This window comes from Oncorhynchus tshawytscha, unplaced genomic scaffold, assembly GCF_018296145.1.
Source record: "Oncorhynchus tshawytscha isolate Ot180627B unplaced genomic scaffold, Otsh_v2.0 Un_contig_10417_pilon_pilon, whole genome shotgun sequence".
Taxonomy (NCBI): Eukaryota; Metazoa; Chordata; class Actinopteri; order Salmoniformes; family Salmonidae; genus Oncorhynchus; species Oncorhynchus tshawytscha.
The window spans coordinates 178055-204098 of NW_024609523.1; the positions used below are offsets into that span (position 1 = coordinate 178055).

Here is a 26044-nt window from a genome sequence, read left to right on the forward strand (position 1 = left end):
TTGCCTTCCTCTCTCTCTCACTCGCTCTCTCGCTCTTTCTCCCCGCCTCTCTTTCCCCTTGCCTTCCTCTCTCTCTTGCTTTCTCCCTGACTCTCACTCTCTTTCTCTTTCTTTCTCTTATTGTTTCTCTCTTACTTTTCCTCTCGATCTCTTTTCATATTGCTCCCATCTCTCACCCCCCCTCCCTCTCCATCTTTCTATCCCTCTCTCTGTCACAGTGCGTGACTGCATCTCTGTGCTCCAGCGCTAACCTCACATGCCAGTGTCTGTCTGCCTCAGATTTTCTGCAGCCACTCTTCTCCCTTTCTCTCTCTCTCTCTCTCTCTCTCTCTCTCTCTCTCTCTCTCTCTCCTTGAGATGGAACATGTCTCCTAGGCTGCTCCGTGGCTTCGAGGCAGATGATTAACATCATCGAATCTGAAATGCAAAGTCTGATGTCACAGATTGTGCCCCCAGAGAGGCCCGGTGCCAGCCAGTCAATCAGTCAGCCAGTCAGACACCCAGTCAGTTATTCAGTCAGCCAGTTGGCCAGTCAGTCAGCTAGTCAGTCAGTCATCCAGTCAGCTAGTCAGTCAGCCAGCTAGTCAGCCAGTCGGTCGGTCAGTCAGTCAGTCAGTCAGTCATCCAGTCAGTCAGTCAGTCATTCATCCTGTCAGTCAGCTAGTCAGTCAGTCATGCTGTCAGTCAGCTAGTCAGTCAGTCAGTCAGCGAGTCAGCAAGTCATCCAGTCAGTCAGCTAGTCAGTCAGTCATCTAGTCAGTCAGCTAGTCAGTCATCCAGTCAGTCAGTCAGTCAGTCATCCTGTCAGTCAGCTAGTCAGTCAGCTAGTTAGTCAGTCAGCGAGTAAGCAAGTCATTCAGTCAGTCAGTCAGCTAGTCATTCAGTCAGTCAGCTAGTCAGTCAGTCATCCAGTCAGTCAGTCATCCATTCAGTCAGTCAGTCATTCAGTCAGTCAGTCAGCTAGTCAGTCAGTCATCCATTCAGTCATCAGTCAGTCAGTTAGTCATCCTGTCAGTCAGCTAGTCAGTCAGTCATCAGTCAGTCAGTTAGTCAGTCATCCAGTCAGTCAGGTAATCAGTCAGTCAGCTAGTCAGTCAGTTAGTCAGGTAGCCAGGCAGTCAGCTAGTCAGCTAGTCAGTCAGCTAGTTAGTCAGTCATGCTGTCAGTCAGCGAGTAAGCAAGTCATTCAGTCAGTCAGTCAGCTAGTCATTCAGTCAGTCAGCTAGTCAGTCAGTCATCCAGTCAGTCAGTCATCCATTCAGTCAGTCAGTCATTCAGTTAGTCAGTCAGCTAGTCAGTCAGTCAGTCAGTCAGCTAGTCAGTCAGTCATCCATTCAGTCATCCAGTCAGTCAGTTAGTCATCCTGTCAGTCAGCTAGTCAGTCAGTCATCCAGTCAGTCAGTCAGTCAGTCAGTCATCCAGTCAGTCAGTCATCTAGTCAGTCATCCAGTCAGTCATCTAGTCAGTCATCCAGTCAGTCAGTCAGTTAGTCAGTCAGCTAGTCATTCAGTCAGTCAGCTAGTCAGTCAGTTATCCAGTCAGTCAGTCAGTCATCCATTCAGTCATCCAGTCAGTCAGTTAGTCATCCTGTCAGTCAGCTAGTCAGTCAGTCGATCAGTCAGCCATCTAGTCAGTCAGTCATCCAGTCAGTCAGCTAGTCAGTCAGTCATTCAGGCAACTAGTTAGTTAGTCAGTCATCCAGTCAGTTATTTAACCAGTCAGTCAGCTAGTCAGTCAGTTAGTCAGGCAGCCAGTCAGTCAGCTAGTCAGTTAGTCAGTCAGCCAGTCAGTCAATCAGTCAGTCAGTCAGTCAGTCATCCTGTCAGTCAGCTAGTCAGTCAGCTAGTCTGTCAGTCAGCCAGTTAGTCAGTCAGCTAGTCAGTCAGTCAGTCAGTCATCCAGTCATCCTGTCAGTCTAGTCAGTCAGCTAGTCAGTCATCAGTCAGTCATCCAGTCAGTCAGTCATCCTGTCAGTCAGTTAGTCAGTCAGCTAGTCAGTCAGCAAGTCAGTAATCCAGTCAGTCATCCAGTCAGTCAGTCATTCAGTCAGTCAGTCAGCTAATCAGTTAGTCAGTCATCCAGTCAGTCAGTTAATCAGTCAGTCATCCAGTCAGTCAGTTAGTCAGGCAGCCAGTCAGTCAGCTAGTCAGTTAGTCAGCCAGTTAATCAGTCAGTCATCCAGTCAGTCAGTTAGTCAGGCAGCCAGTCAGTCAGCTAGTCTGTCAGTCAGCTAGTCTGTCAGTCAGCTAGTCAGTTAGTCAGTCAGTCAGATAGCTAGTCAGTCAGTCAGCCTGTTAGTCAGTCAGTCAATCAGTCAGTCATCCTGTCAGTCATCCAGTCAGTCAGTCATCCTGTCAGTCAGCTATTCAGTTAGTCAGTCAGTTAGTCAGTCAGTCAGATAGCTAGTCAGTTAGTCAGTCATCCAGTCAGCCAGTTAGTCAGTCAGTCATCCTGTCAGTCATCCAGTCAGTCAGCCATTCTGTCAGTCAGCTAGTCAGTCAGCTAGTCAGTCAGTCATCCTGTCAGTCAGCTAGTCAGTCAGTCAGCGAGTCAGCGAGTCATCCAGTCAGTCAGCTAGTCAGTCAGCTAGTCAGTCAGTCAGTCATCAGTCAGTCATCTAGTCAGTCATCTAGTCAGTCAGCTAGTCAGTCATGTCAGTCAGTCAGTCAGTCAGTTAGTCATCCAGTCAGTCAGTTAGTCATCCTGTCAGTCAGCTAGTCAGTAAGTTAGTCATCCTGTCAGTCAGTTCAGTCAGTCAGCTAGTCAGTCAGTCGATCAGTCAGTCATCTAGTCAGTCAGTCATCAGTCAGTCAGTCATCCAGTCAGTCAGTCAGTCAACCAGTCAGTCAGTCATCCAGTCAGTCAGTTAGTCATCCTGTCAGTCAGCTAGTCAGTAAGTTAGTCATCCTGTCAGTCAGCTAGTCAGTCAGTCGATCAGTCAGTCAGTCAATCAGTCATCCAGTCAGTTAGTCATCAGTCAGTCAGTCAGTCAGTCAGCTAGTCAGTAAGTTAGTCAGCCTGTCAGTCAGCAGTCAGTCAGTCGATTCAGTCAGTCGATCAGTCAGTCATCAGTCAGTCAGTCATCCAGTCAGTCAGTCAGTCAGTCAGCAAGTCAGTAATTCAGCTAGTCATCCAGTCAGTCAGTCAGTCAGTCAGTTAGTCAGTCAGTCAGTCATCCAGTCAGTCAGTAATCAGTCAGTCAGTTAGTCAGGTAGCCAGGCAGTCAGCTAGTCAGTTAGTCAGTCATCCAGTCAACCAGTTAGTCAGTCAGTCAATCAGTCAGTCATCCCATCAGTTATTCAGTTAGTCAGTTAGTCATCCAGTTAGTTAGTCAGTCAGTCAGACAGTTAGTCATCCAGTCATCGAGTTAGTCATCTAGTCAGTCAGTCAGTCATCCAGTTAGTCATCCTGTCAGTCAGCTAGTCAGTCAGTCAATCAGTCAGTCAGTCATCCAGTCAGTCATCTAGTCAGTCAGTCAGTAATCCAGTCAGTCAGCAAGTCAGTAATTCAGCTAGTCATCCAGTTAGTTAGTTAGTTAGTCAGTCAGTCAGTCAGACAGTTAGTCATCCAGTCAGTTAGTCAGTCAGTCATTCAGTTAGTCATTCAGTTAGTCAGTCAGCTAGTCACCTAGTCAGTTAGTTAGTCATCCAGTTAGTCATCCAGTCAGTTAGTTAGTCATCCAGTTAGTCATCCAGTCAGTTAGTTAGTCATCTAGTCTGTCATCTAGTCAGTCAGTCAGTCATCCAGTTAGTCATCCAGTCAGTCAATTAGTCATCCTGTCAGTCAGCTAGTCAGTCAGTCGATCAGTCAGTCAGTCATCTAGTCAGTCAGTCAGTAATCCAGTCAGTCAGCAAGTCAGTAATTCAGCTAGTCATCCAGTTAGTTAGTCAGTCAGTCAGTTAGTCATCCAGTCAGTTAGTCAGTCAGTCATTCAGTTAGTCATCTAGTTAATCAGTCATTCAGTTAGTCAGTCAGCTAGTCATCCAGTCAGTTAGTCATCCAGTTAGTCATCCAGTCAGTTAGTCAGTAAGTCATTCAGTTAGTCATCCAGTCAGTCAGTTAGTCATCCAGTCAGTTTGTCATCCAGTCAGTCAGTCAGTCAGTTTGTCATCCAGTCAGTCATTCAGTTAGTCATCCGGTTAGTCAGTCATTCAGTTAGTCAGTCAGTCATTAGTTAATCATCCAGTCAGTTAGTTCAGTTGTCCAGTCAGTCAGTCATTCAGTTAGTCATCCAGTCAGTCAGTTAGTCATCCAGTCAGTTTGTCATCCAGTCAGTCAGTCAGTCAGTCAGTTTGTCATCCAGTCAGTTAGTCAGTCAGTCATTCAGTTAGTCATCCGGTCAGTCAGTCATTCAGTTAGTCAGTCAGCTAGTCATCCAGTCAGTTAGTTATCAGTCAGTCAGTTAGCCATCCAGTTAGTCATCCAATCAGTCAGCAGTTCAGTCATTCAGTTAATCATCTAGTTAGTCAGTCATTCAGTTAGCTAGTCGTCCAGTCAGTTAGTTAGTCAGTCAGTCATTCAGTTAGTCATCCAGTCAGTTAGTCAGTCAGTCATTCAGCTAGTCATCCAGTCAGTTAGTCAGTCAGTCAGTTAGTAAACATCATAATGTAGTTATTAATCAATACATATGTTTAAATGCATGTATAAAGCCTTTGAGTGACTTGATTACATGATTACAAAATGTATTTTCTACAAAATACATGATTAGAAAATATATTTGCTACAAAATACACAAATGAATGATGAATTAATTATTTACAAACCGGTTGTTCATGGGTAATGAGCTATTAAATAATGCTTTATAAGCATTTTATTGACCCCCGTTTAAATAAAGCTTCACCCTATCTATATATAAATGGTATTTTGGCCTGATGAGTGCATGTCATGTTATCTGGTTACAGTCAAGCCTGTGATCGCATTCGTCTTGCTTTTGACTCAGGCTCTGCCCTCTCTCTCTCCCTTCCCTCTCCCACTCTCCCTTCATCTCTGTCCCTCCATCTCTCTCCCCCCCCTCCCTTCTCTCCTCTCCTCCGTGTCCCACTCTCTCCCTTTCTCTCTCCTCCCCTCTCCTCCATTTCCATGGTTCCCATCACCCTCCTCGCCGGGTTTCTCTCTCTCAGTTTTAAAGCATAATTAGATTTCATGCTCAACCAGCTAAATAGATATGCCTTTTCGTGTTCCCAACCCTGTCTCCACTGATCTGCTGGCATAATGTGAATGCCGCTCCACCCACACTCTCTGCACTCACCGAGGCAATGTTTAATAAAGAGTTAAAGAAGCTGTCTGTGTCTGTGCATAGGGACTAGAACACAATGGTGTTTGTCGACCGTGTATTCAGAGGCTGAGTTGTTGACTAGGAGGTTCCACTGACTCAGTGGGTTGGAGTGTGGCGCATCCAACACCATGGTTGTGGGTTAATATCCCGCATGGGTTTCTTATTCTGCATAAATATTTTAACTTTCAACTGTCAGAGGTCAAAAGAGTCTACTAATGACCATATTAACGGTATTATATTTTAGAAAGGTGTTTGAAGCCAACCCGGGTTGTATGTCTGTGTATGACTCCGCTCCCCATGAGAGAGCTGGTGTTAGCAGGTATATTTCAGGAGGAATGCCCACGGCCCATCTGCGTAAGCTGCTAAAGGCTATATCTGTTACCCAGCTACCCAGACACCAGGGCACACGGTCTGGGCCCACAGCAAACTCTGCTGCACTCTCTCTCTTTGATCTCTCTCTCTCTCTCAATTCAAGGGCTTTATTGGCATGGGAAACATGTGTTAACATTGCCAAAGCAAGTGAGGTAGATAATATACAAAGTGAATACTCTCTCTCTCTGATCTCTCCGTCTCTGCTCTCTCTCTTGTTCTCTCTTTCTCTCTCTCTGCTCTCACTCCCCCCTCTCTCTCTCCCTCTCTCTCTGTCTCTCTGCTCTCTCTCTGTCTCTCGCTCTGCTCTCACTCTCCTCTCTCTCCCTCTCCCTCTCTCTCTCTCTCTCTCTCTCTCTCTCTCTCTCTCTCTCTCTCTCTCTGTCTCTCGCTCTGCTCTCACTCTCCCTCTCTCCCTCTCTCTCTCTCTCTCTCTCTCTCTCCCTCTCTCTGTCTCTCTGCTCTCTCTCTGTCTCTCGCTCTGCTCTCACTCTCTCTCTCTCTCTCCTCTCTCTCTCTCTCTCTCTCTCTCTCTCTCTCTCTCTCTCTCTCTCTCGCTCTCTCTCTCTCTCTCACAGGCTATATTTGATCTCTCTAGCCTCTAGGGTAGGGGGTGAGTGTCCTGACTCTGACTCAGACCTGGGGGTTGTACTGGTCTGGGATATCTTTGTACCGCGCTAACTCGTTCCCCCCATACCCCATAATTCTCCCCCACGTTCCACCACTGAAGGCTTGGGGGATCCACACTTTATGTGCAGCCTCCTGTTTGTTGTTTTAGTGTCCGGTGTCTCCTCCACCCCCTCCTCCGGTTCAGCCCTCTGGGAAGAATGAAAGACTACTTTGCCTGGCCTGATGTGTGTACACTAGGAAGACTGGAAGTAGAAGTAATCACCCAGCGCTATGCTAACGCTAAACTAACCTAGGCTACGTCGTCCCCTGCCACCTGTGGCACATGGTACTTCCCAGAATGTTCCATTGCGTTCCGAGACGTTGCCCAGGAGACGTTGGGAATGGGAATGGTTAACAGCTGTTTGGACCGATGCCCTGTCCCCCACAGGAACCCCGGCTGAACGTAACGCTGTACAGTATTCTTGAATCCCGGAGCAGGGAATGAGATCTGGGATTAGACTACAACACCATGTCTATCTGTTGAGACAGAGAAGGCCATTTAAGACATCCTTGTCTAAAGGATCACTAAACTATCCTCAGCAACTTGCTTTGAATTTAAACCCAGCTGAAGAAACTTAGATACACTATTTCAATATATTGAGCCAAAAACCTTCTTAGTCAGACTTGAATGCCAACTAGACCAAAACCACCAGCTCTAGGAACTTTTGACCAATCTGCTCTAAACTAACAGAATTTTGACAAAATCTTAAAGGGAAAATTCCCAATTTATTGATAATTTCTGTACCTTGGAAATAGTCTGACTGCAATGTACGATGAGTCTTTGATTCATTGGCTATATTCACCACTTGCTAACACATCCTATAATACCCCAAAACAACGGAGGCTCAGTCATCAGTGCTTCATGTCCGTTAGTCTAACAGTTCACACATTAATCCCAGACTTTATAAAGTCAATAATAAATAACTAACAGAGGCATTTGGACACGATGGGCCTTGTGGTCTGTAATGGAGTCGTGTGGACACAAGTGGTGTTTACCTCACTGGTTGGGTCAGAGTGGACTCATCAGAGAGACACCTTAACTCTGAACAACCCCAGCAAAGAGGCACTTAGCCTTATTGTGTGGGTGGTAGACTGATGTTAATTGGACATTTTGACTGGAGGGTTAATCTTCTATTTTTAACATGTCACATGAAAGTGAGTATAGTGTATTTTGTGAGGCAGAGGGGATGGATGGGTTGGGTTGGATTGGGTAAGGCTGGTGATTGGGTAAGGCTGGTGATTGGGTAAGGCTGGTGTGGTTTGCTACAGTGCTGGGTTGATCCAGTGGAGTGGGAACTCCAGTGCAGGCATTTCGGACTGTCAGATGATTGTCAGATGTCCGGAACCAAAATGTCCTCCGAAGTGAAATGAGGTCATAGACTAGCACCCACTCCAAGCTGCATTTCTAGCACCCACTCCAAGCTGCATTTCTAGCACCCACTCCAAGCTGCATTTCTAGCACCCACTCCAAGCTGCATTTCTAGCACCCACTCCAAGCTGCATTTCTAAGCTGCATTTCTAGCACCCACTCCAAGCTGCATTTCGATGGTAACCTGAAATTTCACAACACCCCCAGGTGTATTTTTTACTGTGTCTGTTGGAACATACTACAGTACACACACAGTACATACTAGATGCTCTTCTTGAATTGTTTATCATTGAATGAAATATACACTATTCTCGTGTATGTGGGTGTGTGTGTGGGGGTGGAAGTGTTTAACCAGAAGTCTCCACAAGAATAGTAAACTAACAAAAAATGTACCAACTGGGTACATTTTGTTAGTCCCCACAAGGTCAAATAATATTTTTAGGGGGTTAAGGTTAGAATTAGTGTTAGGGTTAGAATTAGGGTTTGTTTTTTAGGTTTAGGTTTAGGTTTAGGTTTAGGTTAGGTTTTGGGGTTAGGGTAAGGTTTAGGGTTAGGGGTTATGGAAAATAGGATTTTGAATGGGACTGAATTGTGTGTCCCCACAGGGTTAGTTATACAAGGTGTGTGTGTGTGTGTGTGTGTGTGTGTGTGTGTGTGTGTGTGTGTGTGTGTGTGTGTGTGTGTGTGTGTGTGTGTGTGTGTGTGTGTCAGGCATCCTTGTATTGCGGTATAGTGAGATATAGTAAAGGTATTTGTTATTGTATGATTGTCATTTTGTGATGTCATGGAGATTCCACTGTAGGGGAAATGAACATGCATGGACAACAGTGGACAGTCTCTCCTCTCCTCATATACTCTATGTTGTTATTTATACCATAAGTACCCATTGGAGTGCAACAAGCACGGTTGCCATGGGTTCCCACATAACCAGCCGCCTCAGATCAAAGCAGGGGTTCCGTGTTCCGGTTCTCTGACTTCTTAACAGGAAAATGATGGTGGGAGAAGAGTGAAAGAGAGAAGAACATCAATAACCTCTCGCTGCCCAGGATAATGAGAACGGAAGACAGCTAGCTACAAAGCCTACAATTACTGTGTGATTGACCTCAATAAATAAAGAGGATATTATCCTTTAACTGCCTGTTTTGAAGGTTCTCAGGAGGGAGGGAGGGAGGGAGGCGAGGGGAGAGAGTGATAGAGAGCAAAGGAGACTGAAGGAGAGAGAGGAGGTTAGAGGTAAAATGAGAAAGGGAGGGAGAGGGAGGGGAGGGGGGGAGGGAGAGCAAAGGAGACTGGGAGAGAGTGATAGAGAGCAAAGGAGAGCTGAGGAGACTGAAGAGAGAGGAGGTTAGAGGTAAAATGAGAAAGGGAGGGAGAGGGAGGGAGGCGAGGGGAGAGAGAGTGAGAGCAAAGGAGAGAGCAAAGGAGACTGAAGGGAGAGAGAGGAGGTTAGAGGTAAAATGAGAAAGGGAGGGAGAGGGAGGGAATGCAAGGGGAGCAAAGGAGAGATAAAGAGGATAGAAAAACAAGGAGAGATGAAGCAACAGAGAAAAGAGAGAGAGCAAGGTAAACAATGAGAAAAAGAGATACCAAAGAGAGAGAGAGACTGTTTGTCTTTGCCATTGTTCTGTCAGGTTGGTTATTAAAGCCTACTGCTCCACAGTACCAGCTTTTATTAGGTATCTGATGGCTAAATTATCTCTCTCTCCTCTCTCTCCCTCTCTCGCACACTCTCCCGCCTCCTCACGCCTATATCACTGGTATATCCCTCTAAGAGTAGATTAGAAGGAAAAATCACCACTAATAAGGGGTTGAGGACAGAGACTATCTCAGTGTATGAGACCGATAAATAACTAATGTTATGTAAAAAAAAAAAACACCCCGTTCCAGTCTGCATTTGTCTGTCAGGCAGTTGCTGCCTGCTGCCGTGCTTCTTCTCCCTGACAGTTTGACAGTATTTAGAGATCAAGTGTGGCTCCGCTGACAAAGTGTGAAACAGCCCTGTGTTAACAGCAGAGAGAGAAATGAAGAGGAGAGAGTGGTGGAGAGGAGAGACTCAGAAAGTGGTGTATTTAGTCTAACTGGCTGCTGTGCAGGTGTGTCACTACAACTAGCATAAACTTGGGTAATGTTGAACTTTGGTTGCTAGCTCTCCTTGGGACCGTTAAGTCGCTGTGTGTGTCCTCGTGTCTCACCTCCTCCTTTCATTGAAAATTACTGGTCACCGGTAGTTAGGTCACTGATTATCTCAGTTACATGTGAGAAGTAACTGCAAATCCTAGGTTTGTGTCCTGTCCAGAAACACATCCTATCCCCTAGATCTGATTATGTGAAAAGATTGGACAGGTGTGAGCTATATGGCAAAATCTACACCCAGCCTATCAGGGATAAGATGAAACTACTACCATACCTATCCAAAGCTTTCAGATTTACATTAAGTACTGCGGGATGGGGCTATGGGTTGTTTCAGGATGGGGCCTTGACCTCTTTGTCGATCTGTTTCTACTCTATGATAGTGGTCAGGAATGATGGGGCTTTTGACTTTGCAATCGATGGAGCTCTCTACTGGCTAGTGGTGTTTACATGGTGTCAGGTTCTGCCCTGATACAAACAGAAGAAACAAAAGTAAACAAATGAAAAACAGTACAGCTGTGGAGTCCAAACATTACATTGGACATGTTAGGCTTGACTCTGTTGGAAGCCCACTTCAGTGTTTTTGTAAAAAATAAAATGGCTGACATTGTGGCTGTGTGGTTACTCTGGGTCATTGTAACTGTTATAGGCTACCTGTGTACTAATTGAGAGCTGTTGCCTTGGCAATGAGGAGAAGTGTGAGGATCACTAATGAAAGGTTGAAATGAGAGGTGAGATTCCGTGAGATGTCTTACTGTCTTTAGATCCAAACCCTGAATTAAACGTCTAACTTGACATAGAAATGAAACAGTATCTGACGACAATGACACAACACTTCTGAAAGAAAGTCTCCTTGAAGAGTAGTCATCACTTTCTGCTGTTTAAATGGGTTCTTGTAGAAGCGAGACTTGGCTCTTTCACACTGGGAATCTGTTCTCTCCTTGTCTGCAATGATTGGAGAAGACTCCACAGGTGGAAACCATGTGGTGGAAGCTCATCATCAGGCTGGATTTCACCTGGTCAGTTCATTCAGATCAGAGCAATGAATCAGAGGAAATCAGAACAGATGGAAATGAAAACATGGAGAAAAAGTAGTCATGAATAAGGCCTATGTGGAGGGCATACGGTGGCTGTGGAGAATACGTTTTAGAAAAGAGAGAGAGGGTTGGAATACAATTCTTTATTGGTATAGGTGAAGGAAGACTTTCCAGAAAAAACTCTCAGGGATCTTTTTGTGAGAAAGATTGCCCCAGCGGTGGACAACTCCCATCTTTACTGCCTGCTTGCCAGCTCTAGCCGAACCCAGTGACGTGTGCCAGTTAGCATATTGTACAATGCCTTTACAACTAAGAGACATAAAACAAAACTTTTCTAATCAAAACATATTTACAGTAGCCTAGCATACTTAGCACACTCTATTAGGCACCTACAAAATGCCTCATAAGTTCATTTATAAGGCCTTATGATACATCAGTGCATTGTAACACTAATTGAAGTGTGTATCAGAATACACGTGACATATTGGATGGTCTTCTTTATTTTTTCATGTATTTTTATTTTTGTTGACGGGCCCTACAGTAAAGACATGTCATTTAATGGTAATAAATGTATCACCTTTTACCTTCGGTGTGAACACGACCAGTCATGATGTCTTCATCTTATTGTCAAGCAAATCACTTGAAAGCGTAGGCTACCTGCGCATGTTGGTCCACTCCACAATAAATCCTGCATCCAAACAGTGCACTGTGCAATGGCACCATTAATCAATGGAAATACCTTTTTGTCAGCAAGGTAGGAAGAAAAGTTGAGACACCTGAAAAGTTGTTGAAATATGGGACTGTCAAGTGCAGCCAAATGGGGGGGAAATAGTTTAAACCATGACACAGAGTTGGGGCTGTTGGTTTCTTTTGGAATATGCTTTTATTTTTTGATTTACCACTGTAGCAGTACAAATTGAATTTTAAACATCTACACTCTTAGAAAAAAAGGGTTCTTAAAGGGTTCTTCGACTGTCCCCACAGGAGAACCCTTCTCGGTTCTATGTAGAACCCTTTTTGGTTCAAGGTGTAACCCTTTTGGGTTTCATGTAGAACCCTCTTTGACAGCCAAAGAAACCTTAAAGGTTCTAGATAGCACTTTTCTTTCTAAGAGTGTAGGAATGGTTCAATGACCTTCTGGTGTGTATTCTAAATGGTTATCTGGATATTGGAAAGTAACCATTGCTTCAGTTAGTAGCTACATAAAGCCGGGTGAAATGGCTGCATCATTTTGAAAAAGAAGCTGGGTGAAATGGAGAGGAGAGAACAGAAATGGCCTCAGTAGTCTAAAGTAACCCGAGGGCTAATCCAGCCAGAGGTCAGACAATGATGCTCTCAGTCTGAGTCAGACAAGCTATTCTGGGCTTCCCACTCTTCTGTAACGGGCTCTGGGATTGGACGCTCCACTCTGTGTTGTGCGTGGTTATTGGCTAAACACGTTATTCTTGGGCAACTTGTTCACTATGGCCCTTGAGCAAGGCACTTAACTTTAATTGGCTCCAGGGGCGCTGTACTACTATGGCTGACCCTGTAAAACAACACAGTTCACAGCTACTAAGTGATAATAATGATATATACAGCATGCAGTACATATATTTGTTTTATTGTTCGTTAGTGCTGTACTGTAACATATGGTGTTGTGTTTCCAAGTCTTTCAGAGAGGTGGCCTGGTTGGGGATAGTACTGTTAAATACTATGTTTCTAGGGCACTTGGGGTCAGATCCTACTCTAACATTCAGGGATCACTCAGGGAACAGTCAGGGAACAGTCAGGGAACAGTCAGGGAACGCTCGGGGAACTCTCGGAACTCTCGGGGAACACTCAGGGAAACATTTGTCCTATTTTATGCTTCATCACACCCCCAATATAGCACTTCAGTTGATGAGTTACTATACATAATACAGACCCTCCACACGCGTGCGCTCACTCTCGTGCACATACACAGAGATTAGGCTAAGAGGGGCACCTTACCCCTTCACCTTTGAACCCCATTATGTCCTCTGAAGGACCCAGTGCTCTGGTTTCAATGTTTTCCGATACACACAGGTGACAGCTGGTCTGGGGAGGCGTCTTCTGTTACAGAGAGACAGAGAGAGAAAAATATTTGTCTAATCACCAGCTACTGTACAAGGTTAATAGGTTAAATATGTGAGAGGCTAATTCTGTGAGGCTAAGATGCAATTGAAAGATTGAATCAAAAGATTAACCAAAAGATCCTCATTGCCAGTAGTGGGGAACTCTCCAATGAACTCTCTGAACAATTTAAATATCTTTATCTAATCACCTGTATGTGGTGGGGTGTATTTGGATGGCTTACTGATTTTGTGAAAATGAATAAAAACACTCATATCATATGTCTTTGACAAAATAACTGAGTGCCATACTGCACGAAGCAGGTCACGTCTTAACAGATTCAATAGTAACCATCTGTCCTGTCCGAATTTATTCCCATGTAGTCATATAAAAAAAATCACCACCTCTCCATTTGGAATTCACAGACACGCATTTAAATTGAAATGTCTCGGCAAGAAACCTTGTGGGAGGTCCATGTCATTTATTTTAAAGTGGAGGCTCTCCCTCTGCATATCAGATTATATATTCATCCAAAATACAAACCAGTCTTCTCTCTCCTCGGGCGCACCTCCGGCAGTGTACCCATGTTGATCTGCGCTCTGCTCTCTCCACGGAGCAAAACCCAAACATTACATTGTGCAAGAGGAGGATGGCAAGAAAGAGAAAATGAAAAACGGCCGCCGTTTTCTAAATGTGCACAGTCTGTTGTGTAAGTGGGGGATGTTAAGAACACAAGCAGCAAGACAGCGAGAGAAAAGGCTCTAGGGGGTTATGGGTCTCTCTCTTTACACTTGGTTGAGTTTCACAAGGCTCCACTCAGTCCCAGCCCCGGAGTGTGCAACTGGCTGTATTGCTTGGCTCTTTCTCTCTCTCTCTCTCTCTGGCCCACCAGCCATTTTGGGTTTTCCCGCCTCAAAGCCCACCCCCCCTCTCTCTGTTTCCCCTTCGCTAGGGAGAGTGAGAGGGAGAAATGAGAGGGGGAGGGGGTAGGGCGATGTTATCTTGGTTTTCCATGACCCGCTCCAAGTTTCCATCCTCTCAGAGGGCTTTGTTGAGCTCTTTAAGTGTTGAAACCTCTTTTTTAGACATTACTTCATGGTTTGTCTTTGAGAGAAAAGCATTGCTTTTCCTCCTTTGTGGTAACATCACACTTTTTACATTATGTGTTGAGGTAGAGCTTGTCTTTTTAAACAATACAAGAAACCTTATTTGTTTAGAGACATGACTAATAATGCTTTTCTTGTCCTTGACTTTAGATGAAGCAAGCATTTTCGCAATGCTTTTATCACAGTCGTTAGTTCACTGTGTACCAATAGTAATGTGGTGTCATTTTTTAACCAACACTCTGACCTCTGGGTCCTCCATAGCTGCCAGAGGCTACAGGACAGTTACATTATCTTTACTCAGAAACGGTGGCCCCTCCATGGGACAAGGTTTATTGTTGCTCCCCTCTCCTCATTACCGGCTGCCTCTCCTGTTTCAAACAAGTTATGGGGCTGAACACACACACACACAGAACAAATTGGCTGTAGGCTGTACCGTCTGTCTGTAGTTATTATACAGTATTGGATACTGTAAGAACTAATCATTGTTTAATCGTGAAGCAGAGTTGGCTTTTGGCCAGATTTACTAAGCTCTTCCACCTGTTGTTGGTTACCTGAGGGAACACGGCATAAAAGCTAGAACATAAGGTCAGTATTTAGAGAAGGATTCAAAATAGCCAGCCCATATGTTCAGTCGTAGAGCCTCATCATAGAATATGAAGTCTATTCATGTTTCTCTCTGCATCTCCTGTCCAAATGCTATTCTAAGTGCAGCGGCAACACATTTACATTTTAACAGAGGACCTCATTGCCGAGGGCACCTGTTGCATCTGCCTAGCCTGTTGGATAGGACCATGGAACATATTTCCAGGGCCCACCCTGTTGCACATAGCAGACAAAAGCTGACTCTGCAGGCTAGGACCTTACTGTGACCCTTAGAAGCTATTCCTGCTGTGAGCTAAGGGCTTTGAGCAGCGGTGTGTCAGTGGTGCTGGCTCAGTGGTGCTGGCTCAAGGGTATGTCATGCACTAATATCTTCATGGAGGGGTTAGGATGAAAGGTGTGTTAGCGTGTGTGTGTGAGCATGTGTGTGAGCATGAATGAGTGCGCAGCCGTGTGTGTGTGTGTGTGTGTGTGTGTGTGTGTGTGTGTGTGTGTGTGTGTGTGTGTGTGTGTGTGTGTGTGTGTGTGTGTGTGTGTGTGTGTGTGTGTGTGAGATCAGAAATGTGCTGATAGTACTCCAGCCTTGCCCCCAAGCCCCCCAGACAGCTGCTTCTCTGAGCTGTATATACAGCACCAGTCAAAAGTCTGGACACAGCTACTCATTCCAGGGTTTTTCTTTATTTTTACTATTTTCTACATTGTAGAATAATAGTGAAGACATCAAAACTATTAAATAACACCTTGTCACAACACAACTGATTGGCTCAAACAAATTAAAAAAGAAAATATATTCCACAAGTTAACTTTTAACAAGGCCTACCTGTTAATTGACATGCATTCCAGGTGACGACCTCATGAAGCTGGTTGAGAGAATGCCAAGAGTGTGCAAAGCTGTCATCAAGGCAATGGGTGGCTACTTTGAAGAATATCAATTATAAAATATATTTTGATTTGTTTTACACTTTTTGGTTAGAACATGATTCCATGTGTTATTTCATTGTTTTGATGTCTTCACTGTTATTATACAATGTAGAAAATAGTAGAAAATAAAGAAAAACCCTTGAATGAGTAGGTGTGTCCAAACATTTGACTGGTTCTGTACGTTTTCCAGCACGAGCCCTAGTCACATTGCAGTGTGGGTTATTAGATAGGATAACATAACACATATCCAAAGTCAAGGGCTAATGCACTTCTGTATAGTGGAATGGGTTAAAACATACCTGGAGGAAAATAGTTCATTTCCCTTATGACCCCCAGTCATGCATTTTTAATGGTTATTGACAAGGATTTTTAACACGTTTGTGTGTGTTGGGAGAGTGGGGTGCAAGTTGCGTGCCTGCCTGCATGTTTTTATTCATGTGTGTGTGTGTGTGTGTGTGTGTGTGTGGTTGTGTGTGTGTTTCTTCCTAGAAGATGAGCCTGTACCACATCTCACTTGTCAAGTAATAAGATTCATCGAGGTGTTTGACACTTGATGAGTTCATGGATATGGATTCATACCTCCCCTAACTATGTTGAGGGTTCATGTACTGCTATGGTGTCCTTCAAATCAGGGATGAGTCTCAAATGGCACCCTATTCTCTATATATTGCACTAGGTTTGACCAGGGCCCATAAGGCTCCCATAGGGCTCTGGTCTAAAGTAGTGCACTATATAAGGAATAGGGTGCGATTTTGGACACAGCACATGTCTCCTCTGGGTCTGCATTTAGGTGTTTCAAGTAGATGTATTTACCTGCTGTTTGGAAATTTGCACACTCAATCACTGTGTTTACCTGTGGATGGACCATTCACCCACTTCTAGACTATTCCCTACTGCTAGTGTAATGAATGAGCCAATGCAGTCCACAATCCCCACATCAACAATGCGTCAATTTCATCGCTATTGTATGTGACCAGATTCGTGTTCAATAGGGCACGCTGTAGCAAAATGTTTTCAACAGAGGACAAAAATGTGTTCAAAATGGCAGCTATGCTGGTTATTCAATGTGTCTCAATCCATTTATTCATAACACATTTGGTCTTATGGTTACATATGGACCTTTTCTCTTCAGAACAATGAAGGAACCACTCACTCTCACTGTGAACTTGTGTACACCGTTGAGCCTATTAACTATTGTTCAGTTTCTGGATAGGGTACAGACAGTTTATTGAGGCAGATCAAATCAAATCAAATGTATTTATATAGCCCTTCTTACATCAGCTGATATATCAAAGTGCTGTACAGAAACCCAGCCTAAAACCCCAAACAGCAAGCAATGCAGGTGCAGAAGCACAGTGGCTAGGAAAAATTCCCTAGAAAGGCCTAAATCTAGGAAGAAACCTAGAGAGGAAAAAGGCCATGAGGGGTGGCCAGTCCTCTTCTGGCTGTGCCGGGTGGAGATTATAACAGAACATGGCCAAGATGTTCAAATGTTCATTAATGACAAGCATGGTCAAGTAATAGTAATCACAGTGAACAGGTCAGGGTTCCATAGCCGCAGGCAGATTAGCCAGGTGAAACAGCAGCACAGCCAGGTGGACTGGGGACAACAAGGAGTCATCATGCCAGGTTGTCCTGAGGCATGGTCCTAGGGCTCAGGTCCTCCTCCGAGAGAAAGAGAGAATTAGAGAGAGCATACTTAAATTCACACTGGACACCGGATAAGACAGGAGAAATACTCCAGATATAACAGACTGACCCTGGCCCCGACACATAAACTACTGCAGCAGAAATAATGGAGGCTGAGACAGGAGGGGTCAGGAGACACTGTGACCCCATCCAGACAGGGCCAAACAGGCAGGCTATAACCCCACCCACTTTGCTAAAGCACAGCCCCCACACCCCTAGAGGGATATCTTCAACCACCAACTTACCATCCTGAGACAAGGCCGAGTATAGCCCACAAAGATCTCTGCCACGGCACAGCCCAAGGGGGGGCGCCAACCCAGACAGGAAGACCACGTCAGTGACTCAACCCACTCAAGTGACGCACCCTCCTAGGGATGGCATGGAAGAGCACCAGTAAGCCAGTGACTCAGCCCCTGTAATAGGGTTAGAGGCAGAGAATCCCAGTGGAGAGAGGGGAACCGGCCAGGCAGTTAAATATTGTTCAGTTTCTGTATAGGGTACAGTCAGTTTATTGAGCCAGTTAACTATTGTTCCGTTTCTGTATAGGGTACAGACAGTTTATTGAGCCAGTTAACTATTGTTCCGTTTCTGTATAGGGTACAGACAGTTTATTGAGCCAGTTAACTATTGTTCCGTTTCTGTATAGGGTACAGACAGTTTATTGAGCCAGTTAACTATTGTTCCGTTTCTGTATAGGGTACAGACAGTTTAATGAGCCAGTTAACTAGTGTTCCGTTTCTGTATAGGGTACAGACAGTTTATTGAGCCAGTTAACTATTGTTCCGTTTCTGTATAGGGTACAGACAGTTTATTGAGCCAGTTAACTAGTTTCCGTTTCTGTATAGGGTACAGACAGTTTATTGAGCCAGTTAACTATTGTTCCGTTTCTGTATAGGGTACAGACAGTTTATTGAGCCAGTTAACTATTGTTCCGTTTCTGTATAGGGTACAGACAGTTTAATGAGCCAGTTAACTAGTGTTCCATTTCTGTATAGGGTACAGACAGTTTAATGTCCAGTTAACTGGTGTTCCGTTTCTGTGTAGGGTATAGACAGTTTAATGAGCCAGTTAACTAGTGTTCGTTTCTGTATAGGGTACAGACAGTTTAATGAGCCAGTTAACTAGTGTTCGTTTCTGTATAGGGTACAGACAGTTTAATGAGCCAGTTAACTAGGTGTTCCGTTTCTGTATAGGGTACAGACAGTTTATTGAGCCAGTTAACTATTGTTCCGTTTCTGTATAGGGTACAGACAGTTTAATGAGCCAGTTAACTATTGTTCCGTTTCTGTATAGGGTACAGACAGTTTAATGAGCCAGTTAACTAGTTTCCGTTTCTGTATAGGGTACAGACAGTTTATTGAGCCAGTTAACTATTGTTCCGTTTCTGTATAGGGTACAGACAGTTTATTGAGCCAGTTAACTATTGTTCCGTTTCTGTATAGGGTACAGACAGTTTAATGAGCCAGTTAACTATTGTTCCGTTTCTGTATAGGGTACAGGTAGTTTATTGAGCCAGTTAACTATTGTTCCGTTTCTGTATAGGGTACAGACAGTTTAATGAGCCAGTTAACTATTGTTCCGCCCTGTATAGGGTACAGACTGAGCCAGTTAACTATTGTTCCGGGTACAGACAGTTTATTGAGCCAGTTAACTATTGTTCCGTTTCTGTATAGGGTACAGGTAGTTTATTGAGCCAGTTAACTATTGTTCCGTTTCTGTATAGGGTACAGACAGTTTAATGAGCCAGTTAACTATTGTTCCGTTTCTGTATAGGGTACAGACAGTTTAATGAGCCAGTTAACTATTGTTCCGTTTCTGTATAGGGTACAGACAGTTTATTGAGCCAGTTAACTATTGTTCCGTTTCTGTATAGGGTACAGACAGTTTAATGAGCCAGTTAACTAGTGTTCCGTTTCTGTATAGGGTACAGACAGTTTATTGAGCCAGTTAACTATTGTTCCGTTTCTGTATAGGGCAGACAGTTTATTGAGCCAGTTAACTATTGTTCCGTTTCTGTATAGGGTACAGACAGTTTATTGAGCCAGTTAACTAGTGTTCCGTTTCTGTATAGGGTACAGACAGTTTAATGAGCCAGGGTACAGACAGTTTATTGAGCCAGTTAACTATTGTTGTTTCTGTTAGGGTACAGACAGTTTATTGAGCCAGTTAACTATTGTTCCGTTTCTGTATAGGGTACAGACAGTTTATTGAGCCAGTTAACTATTGTTCCGTTTCTGTATAGGGTACAGACAGTTTAATGAGCCAGTTAACTATTGTTCCGTTTCTGTATAGGGTACAGACAGTTTAATGAGCCAGTTAACTATTGTTCCGTTTCTGTATAGGGTACAGACAGTTTATTGAGCCAGTTAACTATTGTTCCGTTTCTGTATAGGGTACAGACAGTGACAGTTAACTAGTTTTTATAGGGTACAGACAGTTTATTGAGCCAGTTAACTAGTGTTCCGTTTCTGTAGTTTATTGAGCCAGTTAACTATTGTTCCGTTTCTGTATACAGTTTATTGAGCCAGTTAACTATTGTTCCGTTTCTGTATGTACAGACAGTTTAATGAGCCAGTTAACTATTGTTCCGTTTCTGTATAGGGTACAGACAGTTTATTGAGCCAGTTAACTATTGTTCCGTTTCTGTATAGGGTACAGACAGTTTATTGAGCCAGTTAACTATTGTTCCGTTTCTGTATAGGGTACAGACAGTTTATTGAGCCAGTTAACTATTGTTCTGTTTCTGTATAGGGTACAGACAGTTTATTGAGCCAGTTAACTATTGTTCCGTTTCTGTATGAGGTACAGACAGTTTAATGAGCCAGTTAACTATTGTTCCGTTTCTGTATAGGGTACAGACAGTTTAATGAGCCAGTTAACTATTGTTCCGTTTCTGTATAGGGTACAGACAGTTTATTGAGCCAGTTAACTATTGTTCTGTTTCTGTATTAACTGAGCCAGTTAACTATTGTTCCGTTTCTGTATAGGGTACAGACAGTTTATTGAGCCAGTTAACTATTGTTCCGTTTCTGTTTACAGACAGTTTTGAGCCAGTTAACTATTGTTCTGTTTCTGTATAGGGTACAGACAGTTTATTGAGCCAGTTAACTATTGTTCCGTTTCTGTATAGGGTACAGACAGTTTAATGAGCCAGTTAACTATTGTTCCGTTTCTGTATAGGGTACAGACAGTTTAATGAGCCAGTTAACTATTGTTCGTTTCTGTATAGGGTACAGACAGTTTATTGAGCCAGTTAACTATTGTTCGTTTCTGTATAGGGTACAGACAGTTTATTGAGCCAGTTAACTATTGTTCCGTTTCTGTATAGGGTACAGACAGTTTAATGAGCCAGTTAACTAGTGTTCCGTTTCTGTATAGGGTACAGACAGTTTATTGAGCCAGTTAACTAGTGTTCCGTTTCTGTATAGGGTACAGACAGTTTAATGAGCCAGTTAACTAGTGTTCCGTTTCTGTATAGGGTACAGACAGTTTATTGAGCCAGTTAACTATTGTTCCGTTTCTGTATAGGGTACAGACAGTTTATTGAGCCAGTTAACTAGTGTTCCGTTTCTGTATAGGGTACAGACAGTTTATTGAGCCAGTTAACTAGTGTTCCGTTTCTGTATAGGGTACAGACAGTTTAATGAGCCAGTTAACTAGTGTTCCGTTTCTGTATAGGGTACAGACAGTTTATTGAGCCAGTTAACTATTGTTCCGTTTCTGTATAGGGTACAGACAGTTTATTGAGCCAGTTAACTAGTGTTCCGTTTCTGTATAGGGTACAGACAGTTTATTGAGCCAGTTAACTAGTGTTCCGTTTCTGTATAGGGTACAGACAGTTTAATGAGCCAGTTAACTAGTGTTCCGTTTCTGTATAGGGTACAGACAGTTTATTGAGCCAGTTAACTATTGTTCCGTTTCTGTATAGGGTACAGACAGTTTATTGAGCCAGTTAACTAGTGTTCCGTTTCTGTATAGGGTACAGACAGTTTAATGAGCCAGTTAACTAGTGTTCCGTTTCTGTATAACAGACAGTTTATTGAGCCAGTTAACTATTGTTCCGTTTCTGTATAGGGTACAGACAGTTTATTGAGCCAGTTAACTAGTGTTCCGTTTCTGTATAGGGTACAGACAGTTTAATGAGCCAGTTAACTATTGTTCCGTTTCTGTATAAGGTACAGACAGTTTATTGAGCCAGTTAACTAGTGTTCCGTTTCTGTATAGGGTACAGGTAGTTTATTGAGCCAGTTAACTAGTGTTCCGTTTCTGTATAGGGTACAGACAGTTTATTGAGCCAGTTAACTAGTGTTCCGTTTCTGTATAGGGTACAGGTAGTTTATTTGTATCTCATTAACACAATCAAAATAAAGCATTATGATAGAATGGAGTCTTACTAATTTCTCCCTCTACTATCCCTGCATACATTACCTACTATCTCACCCCTGTCCTTGTTACTCACCCACTGACAACCATGAATATATAATCTACTCTCTCTATATCTATATCTACTCTAATGCACAGTTAATGGGGAGTCAAAACACATATACTCAGGGTAAACATGACTATTTTATAGACCGCTGAATTTATTAGCCTGCATGGCGAGATATGTTTTGCATAAAGTGATAGTCAGCAGTACTGTTACTGCCTGACTCAACTGCTCTGTTAATGTGTCGTCATGTGGTATCTACTGCAAGGTGATTGGCGAATCGATGTAAATCAAGATTATTTATGCAGTGAGGTGGAACATTCACAGCTTTGCAGATAGAAATGTAACATAGAGCTAACTTGATTCCTTATTCTATTTGACAGACATGTATTTCTATTGGATTGTTCTGCACCTTCAGGGTCTTATTTATTAGTGCACACTGAAGCAAACTGTTTTGCAACAGAAAAACAAAAACGTTTCTTACTGAACAGTTCAGTATTTCCCTCCCTGTTTCAGTCCATTGTCTTTTGTTTGGTGCCAATTTAATATGATCCTGAAAACAGCAGTTCAGAGATATCAATGTGATTGGCTAAGTAAAACCATTTGAGCATCGGATTCGATGAGTTACAGGAAGTAAATTAATTTGAATGATTTTGATTGGTGCTTTCATTGTTTCCTCAGGATAAAGGAATGGGTGGAGCAGATGCAGCAGGAGCTGGTCACACTGACGGACACAGCCAGCGGAGTGCAGAACCTCATACAGGTAGGACACACAGAAACACCTTGTAAACATAGGAACACAGACGTGCACAAACGTGCATATTTTTTAAAATGTTTTATTTATTTTACCTTTATTTTACTAGGCAAGTCAGTTAAGGTGGCGGCAGGGTAGCCTAGTGGTTAGAGCATTGGACTAGTAACCGGAACGGTTGCAAGTTCAAACCCCTGAGCTGACAAGGTACAAATCTGTCGTTCTGCCCCTGAACAGACAGTTAACCCACTGTTCCTAGGCCGTCATTGAAAATAAGAATTTGTTCTTAACTGACTTGCCTAGTTAAATAAAGGTTAAAAAAAAATAAAAAAAGAACAAATTCTTATTTTCAATGACGGCCTAGGAACAGTGGGTTAACTGTGAGAGGAGTGCACCACACTCCTCTCAAACGCACAGGAAGCTTGCAACCCCATAGTCACACATCCACAACTCTGGATTTCAACAATCAATATATATACGTGCACACACACATGCGCACACATACTCCTGACCTCTCCTGTTTGATGTGTGTCACATCCAATACAATGATGGTTGTCACAACAGATCTGGACTTTACAAAGTGCCATCTCATTAGTGATATGTGGGACATCTGCTTACAGTATTCTGCTAGGGGAATGTCCACACTCAAGGACTATCAGTGTCAACTCCAAACACCACATCCCTATCCCCTTCCCTAACAAGCTTACATGATATGGACAGTTAGGAGGAGCTGTTACTCTGGCTACATCCCAAATGGCACCCTATTCCCTATGTAGGGGGCTCTGGTCATAAGTAGTGTACTATATGGGGAATAGGGTGCCTTTTGGGACACATCCCGTGTGTTGATTGCTATAACCCTATGACACCTCTCCTCCTCTTGCCTAGCCAGGCCTGATATGGAGCCTCTGTAATTATGTCTAGTTTAAATGTCACATGCACAAGTACAGTGAAAATGTCTTTCTTGCAAACCTATAGCCCAACAATGCAATAATCAATAACAATGTATAACCAGAAAACAAAAAAAGAAGAATTAAGAAATATGAAATGCACAATAATCATCACAGTAATTGTCAATGTACTTCAGATTCCTTTTGGATGACATTTTTCAGACACACACACAATGCATGACGTCCCAGGGACAACACACAGGCATGATTTCCCTTGAGCAACACAGTATTCTCAGGAAAATACCCATAACAGACACCATATCAGGGCTGCCTCTTGCCCTGCTTGTCATCACAGACATTTAGAAGAAAAAACAGCAGACATCTTTACCATGATGGTGTTGTACCACGTTTGGAGCTAATTTCCTGTCGCAGGCATCATTTGATGCTCATGGGGTGAGGGAAAATAGCTAGACTTTATGACCTTATCTTGACCCAATAGCATATATATAGATAGAGAGTGGGATAATATCAATGGTCGACTGTACCATTCCTTTGTCCTGTTGCAGTAGAATAAATGTAGGTTTCCTTCATTGAGACCTCTGGCAGCATGGCTGCTTTGTTTACTATACAGGGGAGGGATTGTATTTGCTTGTAAGCAGAAAAGAGCATGTGGAGAATAACCATCAGTATCATTACTCATGGACAAGCAGAAACACATAGCACAGCCCCACAGAGGTTAGCTAAGTAAACACATGCTTCGATACACAGAGTTAGACACACACATGCACACACACACACACACACACGCGCGTGCCCGCACACACACATTCACACACTACAAGCCTGTGGTTTTAATGTCGGACCTAGAAAGCCCCTCCGGCTGCTAAATAATTGGCTGTTTGGCATTTCTGTTTTTTATTGTTTAATTCCTCTTGCTGAAACATATTCCATATTCAGTAAAATGGTGTTTGCCGTTGTGCTCCAATGTGGCATAATGTTGCTTGATTTACACTGGCATTGTACACACAGTGGTGACATCATGATTTGACACATTTGACACATTTACATACATTTGGATTATTGTGTTCATTGTCCCTGCAAATAAAGGTAATCAAGTACATTTTTTGTGACTATCCTCATAGGTACAATTCTAAGATACACAATGTCAATATTTTATCAAAGTATCACTCTCTCCTGATTGGTCCAGAGTCACCTTGTTTCTCTCTTGATTGCTTCACTGTCACCTTTGACCCTCTATCTCCTGATTGGCAGATCTTCCAGAGCCACAGGAAGTACTTCAGTGTGGGTCCAACGATGCCAGCCAGCTGGTGGCTATGCAGCGGGGAACATTGAGAATCTCCTGGCCAACCGTTCTCGTGCTCTCAAGGTGAGTACCAGTTCATAGCAGTCCACACACACACACACACACACACACACACACACACACACAAAGTTTCTCACACACACACACACACACACACACAGACAGTTTCTCACACACACACACACACACACACACACACACACACACACACACACACACACACACACACACACACACACACGCACACACACAGATGCAGACAAAGTCACACACACATGCACCTTAATACCAAGAAAGAAGGTATGAAACCCATCCTGAGGGCTGCAGTGTCTGCAGGTTTTTGTTTCTCACCGCACTTGATTCATCGCATCATTGCACAGATTGGCTTCATTTCACAGATTGGATAAATTGGTCCCATTCAAAATGAAAGACTGACCAACAGCAGTAGCCCATAATTGAGTACATTCTCAGTATGTTTCAACTGGATTAAATGTGTGTGGAAATCCTTATAGCTCTGAGACTTCAATAGACCGTGTTAGAAAAGGCAAACTGATGATATTAAAATGATGACCAAGAATGTGAGCTATTTGTTGTTGAATTAGGTTAGTGATAGGTTTAGGGGCGAAAGGGGGCAAACTCATTTGTGGTTAACAAATATCATACTGCCATCTTTTCCTTTATGACTAGACAATGTCAGACTCAAAGTTCTCCTCGCTGTGTCCTGATGCCCCTGTATAATCCCTATCCCATCCACATAACTTTCTCCTACCACCACCTGAGCAGCCACTAAAGTCCCCAGGTGATGTTTCATCTCGATCATCAGGATCGATCTGGCTTGGGCCAGAATTCAATTAAGTCTGTGGGTTGCCATGGTAGCAGGTGTTAATGACCCTGTCAGTCATCAGCCCCTTTGTTTTTCTCACATCACAATAATTGCAGTCAGGTTTTAACGAGATAGTTGTTTTTTTGTTTCGCATTGTGATAAAAATACAAATGCTGACACACACTGTTAGACACACACACACACACTGATAGATTAGGTAATGGGTAAACAGAAGGAGATAGATAGAGATGTAATGCAAACATTTGTTCTGAGCTCTGATAAACACCATCTGTCAGGGTTTCACCTGCACGCGTCACAGAGGGTGCTCAGTGCCTCTGGGAATGTTGAACTCCTTCAATGGACGTGCATTGGAGGGAGCAAAGGGAGATAGATAGAGAGACCTGACTGTAGATAGATAGAGAGACCTGACTGTAGATAGATAGAGAGACCTGACTGTAGATAGATAGAGAGACCTGACTGTAGATAGATAGAGAGACCTGACTGTAGATAGATAGAGAGACCTGACTGTAGATAGATAGATAGAGAGACCTGACTGTAGATAGATAGATAGATAGACCTGACTGTAGATAGATAG

General features: G+C 43.3%; 1 protein-coding gene across 1 annotated transcript in view; it reads left to right on the forward strand.

Annotated features, from left to right (window-relative positions):
• LOC121845021 (voltage-dependent calcium channel subunit alpha-2/delta-1-like) overlaps nucleotides 1–24700 on the forward strand; it is a 30962-nt gene extending 6262 nt beyond the window's left edge. The window contains exons 2-3 of the mRNA XM_042315710.1: nucleotides 22346–22427; nucleotides 24575–24700. Coding sequence (XP_042171644.1) covers nucleotides 22346–22427; nucleotides 24575–24655 — 163 coding nt within the window. The 3' untranslated portion in view covers nucleotides 24656–24700. The remainder of the gene's footprint in view (nucleotides 1–22345; nucleotides 22428–24574) is intronic.
• Nucleotides 24701–26044: the final 1344 nt, after the last annotated feature.